Source organism: Budorcas taxicolor, chromosome 16 (genome assembly GCF_023091745.1).
Source record: "Budorcas taxicolor isolate Tak-1 chromosome 16, Takin1.1, whole genome shotgun sequence".
Lineage (NCBI taxonomy): Eukaryota > Metazoa > Chordata > Mammalia > Artiodactyla > Bovidae > Budorcas > Budorcas taxicolor.
This window is the reverse complement of record NC_068925.1, coordinates 13,204,322-13,215,222: the sequence shown is the minus strand read 5'-3', so window position 1 is coordinate 13,215,222 and position 10,901 is coordinate 13,204,322. Positions and strand designations below refer to the sequence as shown.

The 10,901-nt window shown below is 39.8% G+C and overlaps 1 protein-coding gene across 1 annotated transcript in view; it reads left to right on the top strand.

Annotated features, from left to right (window-relative positions):
* Nucleotides 1–7,567: 7,567 nt before the first annotated feature.
* RO60 (Ro60, Y RNA binding protein) overlaps nt 7,568–10,901 on the top strand; it is a 10,845-nt gene continuing 7,511 nt past the window's right edge. Inside the window, exons 1-3 of the mRNA XM_052653736.1 lie at nt 7,568–8,159; nt 9,898–10,118; nt 10,732–10,878. Of these exons, the coding sequence (XP_052509696.1) occupies nt 7,580–8,159; nt 9,898–10,118; nt 10,732–10,878 (948 nt within the window). The 5' untranslated portion in view covers nt 7,568–7,579. The remainder of the gene's footprint in view (nt 8,160–9,897; nt 10,119–10,731; nt 10,879–10,901) is intronic.

Here is a 10,901-nt window from a genome sequence, read left to right as displayed (position 1 = left end):
CCCATGAATTGAAGCACACCTGGCCTCCCTGTCCATCACCAACTCCCAGAGTTCACCCAAACTCATGTCCATTGAGTCAGTGGTGCCATCCAGCCATCTCATCCTCTGTCGTCCCCTTCTCCTCCTGCCCCCAATCCCTCCCAGCGTCGGTCTTTTCCAGTGAGTCAACTCTTTGCATGAGGTGGCCAAAGTATTGGAGTTTCAGCCTCAGCATCAGTCCTTCCAATGAACACCCAGGACTGGTCTCCACCTAGCCAATTTTAAAGTTAATTTCTATTGCAGGTTCAGTGACAGAGTAGCTTGGAATATGCTGCCATTCTGTTTTTTATTTTAAACTAAAAATTCTGACTCTGGTATATGTACACAAGCAAGTGGATAGGGGCCATAGCTGTTAATGATGTTTTATGTCCACTGTTTTATGTTGCATCTTGGAAAGTACTTTCACAGAAGCAGATGAAAAAGGTGAACAGTTTCTCTTGCAGAAATATTGAAAAGATACATGGTCAGAGTTCTCATTAATATAAGACTCAAGGGAAGATTCCATTGGCACAGCTATGAATAAGTGATTTCATTTCTTATAATAGGAATTATAAAAATTACATTTCTTTTTCAGGCATCTTCCCTAGAATTAAAGTTCATTTTGCTGCTTGCTGTACAAAAGATACTTGAATACCTAATATTAAACATATTAGAAGAATTTACAGAGAAATACTATCCTCAGATGACTTTACTCAGAACTCATTACTTTGTAACTTTTTCATGTTTTATTTTTCTTAACTATTTCTGTTACCTGCATATAGTACATTTATTAGTCTGATTACAGAATTTATGTTAAAGAATTATGTTTTTAATTGCGTGCATTAAGACTTATTTTTAAAGTAAATGTTACAGGAAAGAAAAGCAAGTCATGCATAATACTTAGAGAAATGGTTCAGAAAAATCAACTTTAATGTTACTGGTGCTGTCCTGTGCTTAGTTGCTCAGTCTCAGAAAAATCAACTTTAATGTTACTGGTGCTGTCCTGTGCTTAGTTGCTCAGTCATGTCCAACTCTTTGTGACCCCATGGACTGTAGCCCGCCAGGCTGTTCTGTCCATAGGGATTCTCCAGGCAAGAATAATAGAGTGGTTTACCATGCCCTCTGCTAGGGCACATTCCCAACCCAGGAATCAAATTGGGTTCTACTGCATTGCAGGCAAATTCTTTACCGGCTGAAGTACCAGGGAAGCCCTGCTTAGTTATTCTTAAATATATATTTGTAATTATTTAGAAATGATATTCTAGGGGAGTGATACACAAGTAAGACCTGGTCCCCACTCTCAAGGGAACCATTATGTTAGCTGGACGTGTAACAAAGAATATAATACAAGGGAAAACTTGGAGAGGAGGGGGTTTTGAGGTTTATATTGGGACCTTGAACTCACCACTGGGACCTTGGTGCAGGAAAGCTGGGGTAGTAGTATAATCTGATAATTGAATGCCATTTCACACTCATCCAACAAACATAACTCGTAAGCAAGAATGGCCTGGTTGAAGTAACACCAGAGAGAGTATGTTTTTGTAAAATCTAAAGGAGAGGCCAGTAACGTCAAATGCAGTATAAAAATCGAAATAATAATTTCTACTGGAATTAGCGATTAATGTTATCAGTCTTTGAGAAGGCAGTTAGTCTCTTTGGATTGAAAAGAAGAGGTACATGCCATGTTGAAAAGAGGTTAAGAACGTAGAAAAAGCACCAGCCACCACACCAGGAGTTTCAGCCTATGCTGCTCTCAGTCACTGTAAATCAGTCCCCAGTGGCTGATAGAATATGACCACCACCTCTCTGACACTGCCTGAGGCCAAGGCCTGCCCAGACATTCACTACTTTGTATCAGAGCTGTACTGAAATACTGATACTGCTATTTCCACACAATCCAAATCTCTGTCCCCTGCAGTCACATTCAGAAACGTGAGGCTTTCTCCCACTTACCCCTTACCTACCTTCTCCCAAGCACTGTGTGTTCCCCGCTCTGAGACCCAGTCTTACTCACCAGACTTACTTCCCCACTAGGAACACCGTCATTTCCTTGTTTCTCTTTCTCCCTCAGAGGGGCCCTTACCCATCACCTTCATCCTTTGGGAAGGGGATAGCTCTTGTGCTGTCAAGGCCAGTCTCCACGTGGATGCTCTGAGCAGCTTTCAGGGATCTCATTGCCTCACTAAACTCCCTTCCTCCACTGCCTTCAACTCTCCAAATTAAACTTCCAACCTCAGCCTCCTGTCCTCTCATCTGAAAAGGTAAAAAGATGTGTCCTCTATCTCCCACCTTCACTTTTCCCTTGCCTTTATAACTTTCCTTCTATAAAAGAGCATTTACCCGTGAAGGCTCTTCCTTGCTGTGTGCCCTCTTCACCACATTGGAATCAAGCTGTTTCTCGCAGCCCCTGACCGCGATTGCCTCTTCAGCATTCCTGTTACCAATTTCAGCCTTATTTACTTGATTACCAAGTGTTTGACATTACCAGCCATTCACTCCGTGAAATTATCTGTTACGATCTATGATAACCACTTTCTCTTGATTTAAAGTCTGTGGGCCTCTCCTGTTTCTCCTTCAAAGGACCCTTTTCTCCTTAGCTTTTAATTGTTGATATTCACCAGGATTCTATCTTTAGCCTTCCCTACAGTATATGAACATGCTCAAGCTTTTATCGTCTTCAAAGAATTTTTTCTTTTGCTTCTTTATTTTACTGCCTTCAGTTCAGTTCAGTTCAGTTGCTCAGTCGTGTCCGACTCTTTGCAACCCCATGAATCGCAGCACGCCAGGCCTCCCTGTCCATCACCATCTCCCGGAGTTCACTCAAACTCATGTCCATCGAGTCAGTGATGCCATCCAGCCATCTCATCCTCTGTCGTCCCCTTCTCCTCCTGCCCCCAATCCCTCACAGCATCAGAATCTTTTCCAGTGAGTCAACTCTTCACATGAGGTGGCCAAAGTACTGGAGTTTCAGCTTCAGCATCATTCCCTCCAAAGAAATCCCAGGGCTGATCTCCTTCAGAATGGACTGGTTGGATCTCCTTGCAGTCCAAGGGACTCTCAAGAGTCTTCTCCAACACCACAGTTCAAAAGCATCAATTCTTCAGCACTCAGCTTTCTTCACAGTCCAACTCTCACATCCATACATGACCACTGGGAAAACCATACCTTTGACTAGACGGACCTTAGTCGGCAAAGTAATGTCTCTGCTTTTGAATATGCTATCTAGGTTGGTGATAACTTTTCTTCCAAGGAGTAAGCGTCTTTTAATTTCATGGCTGCAGTCAACATCTGCAGTGATTTTGGAGCCCCAAAAGATAAAGTCTGCCACTGTTTCTATTGTTTCCCCATCTATTTGCCATGAGGTGATGGGACCAGATGCCATGATCTTCGTTTTCTGAATGTTGAGCTTTAAGCCAGCTTTTTCACTCTCCTCTTTCACTTTCTTCAAGAGGCTTTTTAGTTCCTCTTCATTTTCTGCCATAAGGGTGGTGTCATCTGCACTTACCAACATTTCTTTGGAGTACTCTTCCTTTTCTAAACTTGAAAGACAGAGCAAAATTACAGATACCCCTTCCTGGAATGCATTCCCCAAACTTTATATGCCAGTTTTTCAGCCTTCCTGGATTATGGAGACAGCATTAGTTTATCCTCCTCTGCTTATTCACTTTTCTATTAAAGCACTTGATTACAAGTGCTTTATCAATTGTATATAAGTTGTGCATAATTGTATATAAATTTAAATTGAGGTATAAATAAATCTCTACCACATCATACAGACTGTGATTTCCCTGAGGGCAGGAAAAGTTTTGAAAATCTTACTTTTAATGGAACAGAGTCTCCTTCATGCCTTCCACATACTATGTAGTAAATGCTGGTTGAGGACTTTCTGTTGGCTGTGTCATTGTGTTGGCCGTGTCATTGTGTTGGCCATGGGGAGAAGCCCAGTGCACTGTAGCGGTGCAGGCGGGAGACCTGAGAGCAAACACTTGTAGAGAGAACAGCAGTGGAAAGCAGTGGATGATTGTAGTTACTCTGCTAGGAGGAGAAAAAGTGATATTGCTGCCAGACAGTCAGTTCTAGTAGCTTTAGAGATAATGGGAGAAGGAAAATATGGGTAGTTACAGGTGACACAAACTATAAATGAGCACTGTTGATACAGGATGTTAATCAGAATGCTCTCAGCTACAGGTAAGAGAAAACCTATAAACGATTTAAACAATACAGATACATTAGGCTCAGAGAGTAAAGAATCTGCCTACAATGCAGGAGACCTAGGTTCGATTCCTGGGTTGGGAAGATCCCCTGGAGAAGGAAATGGCCACCCACTCCAGTATTCTTGCCTGGAAAATCCCATGAATAGAGGAGCGTGGCGGGCTACAGTCCATGGGGTTGCAAAGAGTCAGACACGACTGAGCAGCTAATGCTAACACACTATGATATATTAGCACATTTCTAAGTTCCAGGTAACTTGGTAGTATCAATAGCCTGGACTCCTTTTTCTTTTTTTTTAATCTTTTCTGGCTCTGCCATCCTTCTTTGTATGTCATCTTAAACTGGCTCCCGCATGAGTCAAGATAGCTGACACCACGTCAGGCATCATGTGCTGCAAATGAGTATCTCAAGGCAGAAAGAACATGCCTTTTTTATTTTGCTTTTTTAAATTAATTTTTAATTGGATTTACTTTACAATATTGTGGGTTTTGCCAAACATTGACATGAATCAGTCACAGGAGTACATGTGTCCCACCTCCCTCCCCATCCCATCCCTCTGGGTTGTCCCAGTGCACCAGCTTTGAGTGCCCTGTTTCATGCATCAAGCTTGGACTGGTCATCTGTTTTACATATGGTAATATACATGTTTCAGTGCTGTTCTCTCAAATCATCCCACCCTTGCCTTCTCCCACAGAGTCCAAAAGGCTGTTCTTTACATCTGTGTCTCTTGCTGTCTTGCACATAGGGTCATCATTGCTGTCTTTCTAAATTCCACATATATGCGTTAATATATTGTGTTGGTGTTTTTTTTTTCTGACTTCATTTTGTATAATAGGCTCCAGTTTCATCCACCTCATTAGAACTGACTCAAATGCGTTCTTTTTAATAGTTGAGTAATATTCCTTTGTGTGTGTGTACCACAATTTTCTTATCCATTCGTCTGCTGATGGACATCTAGGTTGCTTCCATGTCCTGGCTATTGTAAACAGTGCTGTGATGAACATTGGGGTACACATCTCTTTCAATTCTGGTGTCCTCAGTGTATATGCCCGGCAGTGGGATTGCTGGGTTGTATGGCAGTTCTGTTTCCAGTTTTTAAAGGAATCTCCACGCTGTTCTCCATAGTGGCTGTACTAGTTTGCATTCCCACCAACAGTGTAAGAAGGTTTGCTTTTCTCCACACCCTCTCCAGCATTTATTGTTTGTAGACTTTTTGATAGCAGCCATTCTGACTGGCGTGAGGTGGTACCTCATTGTTTTAATTTGCATTTCTCTGATAATGAGTGACGTTAAGCATCTTTTCATGTGTTTGTTAGCCATCCGTATGTCTTTGGAGAAATGTCTGTTTAGTTCTTTGGCCCATTTTTTGATTGGGTTGTTTATTTTCCTGGTATTGAGCTGCTTATATATTTTAGAGATTAATTTTTTGTCAGTTGCTTCATTTGCTATTATTTTCTCCCATTCTGAAGGCTGACTTATAGTTTCCTTGCTTACTAGTTTCTTTTGTTGTGCAAAAGCTTTTAAGTTTAATTAGGTCCCATCTGTTTATTTTTGCTTTTATTTCCATTACTCTGGGAGGTGGGTCATAGAGGACCTTGCTGTGATTTATGTCAGAGACTGTTTTGTCTGTGTTTTCCTCTAGGAGTTTTATAGTTTCTGGTCTTACATTTAGATCTTTAATCCATTTTGAGTTAATTTTTGTGTTTGGTGTTAGAACATTTTATAGTTTCTTTTACAGGTGGTTGACTGGTTTTTCCCAGCACCACTTGTTAAAGAGATTGTCTTTTCTCCATTGTATATTCTTGCCTCCTTTGTCGAAGATAAGGTGTCCATAGCTGTGTGGATTCATCTCTGGGCTTTCTATTCTGTTCCATTGATCTATTTCTGTCTTTGTGCCAGTACCATACTATCTTGATGACTGTAGCTTTGTAGTATAGTCTGAAGTCAGGCATGTTAATTCCTCCAGTTACATTCTTCTTTCTCAAGATTGCTTTGGCTATTTGAGGTTTTTTTGTGTTTCCATACAAATAGTGAAATTATTTGTTCTAGTTCTCTGAAAAATATCATTGGTAGCTTGATAAGGATCGCATTGAATCTATAGATTGATTTGGGTAGTATACTCATTTTGACTGTATTGATTCTTCCGATTTGTGAACATGGTATATTTCTCCATCTATTTGTATTATCTTTGATTTCTTTCATCAGTGTTTTATAGTTTTCTATATATAGCTCTTTTGTTTCTTTTAGAGAACATGCCTTTTTAAGAGTCCAGGGCCCTTTTTAAGAGGGAAGGAGACCTCCAAAGTATTAGCAGATTTATCGTGTCTCACTGGCAGGAGCTGTGATACTTGCTCAATACCTGTACCAGTCACATGGCAAGAGGAGTGAGAGCATCACCTGGAGACTCGTAACTGGTACCAAAACTCAGGCCTCAGCCAGACATTATGAATTGTGAAAGAAACTTGAGGGGGACTGGGCGAGTGGGACCCATCATTTTATGTTTAAACTAGCACTTCAAGTAATTCTGATGCTCATAGACTGTGAGAACCACTGGCTTAGAGCAATCTCATCCCTTGGGGCTGGGGAATGCCCCCTGAAGGACGTTACTTCCAGAAAGAGGATAATAGTTAGAAAAGGGGAGGGAGGAACAGATGTTGGGTACACAAGCAGAGCTTGTCTGCAGTCACTGCGTCAGAGACCATTACTGCCCCGCCCCTGCCCCTTTTCCTCTCCTGGCTGCTCCTCTGGACTCCACCCGAGCTGCCTGCTCAGACTCTGGAGCAGCAAACTACATCAAAAATGTGACTTCTTGACTGTCACTTCTGATCGTCATACCATAACTTACTTATACAATATTTTTAAATTAAAATATTTCATGGCAGATTTCAATAAGCCTAGATTAATAAATGGTTTTCCTTTTTATAATTTATCATTTCTATATACCTGTAATAATTTTTTTTTTCTGGGGAAAATAGTGATAGTGGGGCTTCCCTCATAGCTCAGTTGGTAAAGAATCCACCTGCAATGCAGGAGACCCCGCTTCAGTTCCTCAGTCGGGAAGATCCCCTGGAGAAGGGATAAGCTACCCACTCCAGTATTCCGGCCTGGAGAATTCCATGGACTGTATAGCCCATGGGGTCTCAAAGAGTCAGACACAACTGAGTGACTTTCACTTTCACTTTGGGCCTTTGTATTTTTCAGAAAATTCCAAGATAATTATGTTAATGTATCTGGATTTTTAAAGGTGATTACAAGTTTTTCTGTTAAATGGTAGTTTCATTGATACAGAATTCTATTTTTTTCTTGTAATAACATTTTGCTTTTTGATAGGCTTCCTAAAGACAGAAAAATGGAGGAATCTGTAAACCAAATGCAGCCACTGAATGAGAAGCAGATAGCTAATTCTGAAGGCGGATATGTGTGGCAAGTCACTGATATGAATCGGCTACACCGGTTCTTGTGTTTTGGTTCGGAAGGTGGGACTTACTATATCAAAGAACAGAAGCTAGGCCTTGAGAATGCCGAAGCTTTAATCAGATTGATTGAAGATGGCAGAGGATGTGAAGTGATACAGGAAATAAAGTCCTTCAGTCAAGAAGGCAGAACCGCAAAGCAGGAACCCACACTCTTTGCCCTGGCCATTTGCTCCCAGTGTTCCGACATAAGCACCAAACAAGCCGCCTTCAAAGCTGTTCCTGAAGTTTGTCGTATCCCTACACACCTCTTTACTTTCATCCAGTTTAAGAAAGATCTGAAGGAAAGCATGAAGTGTGGCATGTGGGGTCGTGCCCTCCGGAAGGCTGTAGCAGACTGGTATAATGAAAAGGGTGGCATGGCCCTCGCCCTGGCAGTTACAAAATACAAACAAAGAAACGGCTGGTCTCACAAAGATCTGTTAAGATTGTCACATCTTAAACCTTCCAGTGAAGGTAAGTGTGAGATCTTCATGGCGACAGGTGAGGTACAGATATCCAGTAAATGGCAAATTTTTATTTGCCGTAAGACAATTGTGTAATATTTTCTAGAAATAGTCTTTCAGTCTCAAGACATTGATTGACTAATTCATGAACATGTCCAAAGTTGACATTTTTTTTTCACAGCAGAGGTGAAACTTGAAATGACAGCCCCTCAGATGAGTTCAGATTTCAGTTCTACTTAATTACTGTGTGTCCGTATACCAAGTAACTGAACCTGTCTGATTTTCTGTATCTTCATCTATTAAAAAAAGGTAGGAAGGGAATAGCCCTTGAAATTAGTGTGACTATCAGTGATAGTGTGTATTGGAATACTTACACACACGGTTTCTGACACAAGGGCAGTGTTGGTTGCTTCTCCTTCCTACACATCTGATGTGGTGATGTCTTCATACATGGAATCTCCTCAGTAGTTTCTGTTTTACCACTTTTTTCTAGAACTACAAATGAACTTTTTCAAATGAAATTTAAGCAATAAATTACTATATTTATATATACAAACACATGTATATTTTGATTTTTTATTAGAAATTACATCCTTGTTATATTTATTTATTTATTTATTTATTTATTTGGGTACTGTGTAGCTTGTGGGATCTTGGATCCCCCAGGAGGAATTGAATACATAACCCCTGCAGTAAAAGCACATAGTCCCAACGACTGAACTGTCAGGGAATTCCAGATTTCACATAAAGATGTGTAAGACAGCAGAGTCACAATACTTTAGAAGTTCCTGCATGTTAGTATTAACTTTTACTCAAATTATTTAGAGTTCAGAAAGAACACATCAGCTCAGTCTGCCTTCGAGGTGTATTTTACTTGGCCTGAACTGTATTTTAGGGGGAAAAAATCAATTATTTGCCAGTGTTACATAAAAATCCATGTTTTACCTTATATTGAAAATACATTCCTTTAGCAGTACCAAGCCAAATTTTTTTTTCCAAATATTTTATTAAAATATCTGTCAGGCATATTCTGTTTAATTCACCACAGTCATGACCAATATTATATCAATGACCTCTTTCATTTATTTTACCTACCTTCCCCCCATAGACCTTGAAATTTGATAATTATGTCCCCCCACTGTTTTACAGAAGTGGAAACTAAGGCCTCTGGTCACACATACATGTAGGCTAGAACCCAGATTTCCTCACTCCCCCAGTGCAAAGCTTTTTCAACTATTGAAAGGAATTATAGAAGAAATGGACACATTATTTAGGCCTGTAATACTTTCTCAGCTATTCAAAATTACAAGTTACCTACCTACTTGTCACTTATCTCTGTAATTTACAAATGCATCTTTCTTTAGCAGGTAAAGGGGCAAGTGAATATGAGATTAACTGAGATAGGTCTGTACTTTTGTGAATTGAGATTGTGGACCTGAGATAGTCACTGTGTACTAAAGGTTCTGATGCTACTGCTTCCAAAAATAAAGCTCTGTAATAAAATGACTTTGGAGTCATTAGACTTCAAAACACATTAGGTTAGAGTTTTACCTCCAGAGTCTCATGGGAGAGGCAAAAATTAGTTGGCTCCATTTGCTTAAGTGTGTTTGTCATATTATAAGAAGTAGCATCCTGGTTTAAACTCCTGTGTATCTAGATGTGCCATTCACATAAGGTGTTCTCAGTAACATGTCCAGTTTTTTACCTGCTAATCCTACATGCCTTTTTAATTCTTTATTTTGTTGAAGGACTTGCTATTGTCACCAAATATATTACAAAGGGCTGGAAAGAGGTCCATGAAATGTATAAAGAAAAAGCGCTTTCTGTGGAGGCTGAAAAATTATTAAAGTATCTCGAGGCTGTAGAGAAAGTGAAGCGCACGAAAGATGAACTGGAAGTCATTCATCTGATAGAAGAGCACAGGCTGGTTAGGGAGCACCTCCTAACAAATCACTTAAAGTCGAGAGAGGTAAGAAAGTGATAATACGTTCTAGCACATGAGGAAACATAAGGAACTTAGGCTGTGTGGTAAAAGGATAAATTTTGCTAATGCTTTTAAAATATATTAATACTTAAATTTTTTTTTTTTTTTGCCATACTGCATGGTTTGTAGGATCTTAGTTCCTTGACCAGGGGACCAGGAATTGAACCCAGGCCCCCGGCAGGGAAAGCGCCAAGTGCTAATCCCTGGACCACCAGGGAATTCCCTAAAAACTTAAAATATATCTTAAAATTAACATTTATTTAAAACACCTGGGCACAATGCCCAGATGTAGTTGGCAATTTTTAAGTATTAGTTCCACTCCAGAAAATGTATTGGTTAGTTTACCTCGCTAATTACATAAATAAAATTCTTACATACAGTTCCTTCACAAAATAAAATGTACTTAACTTTATTACTCTAATAAAGAGCAGGTTACTTTGTTCCATGAGTCTTTGACCAACCCACACATATTTTTATTTAGAAAGTGGTCCAAACCCCCAAAAGAAAGCCTTAAAGACTATTATTAATTGATATGTCTATGTTACATGTATTCATTTCCCCTTAATTCCTTTTATTTCTACCTGTTTTACTGCAATAGGTATGGAAGGCTTTGTTACAAGAAATGCCTCTCACAGCATTACTAAGGAATCTGGGAAAGATGACAGCTAATTCAGTGCTTGAACCAGGAAACTCAGAAGTGTCTTTAGTATGTGAAAAGCTGTGTAATGAAAAACTGTTAAAAAAGGTAAGTGTTACCTTTGTTAACTA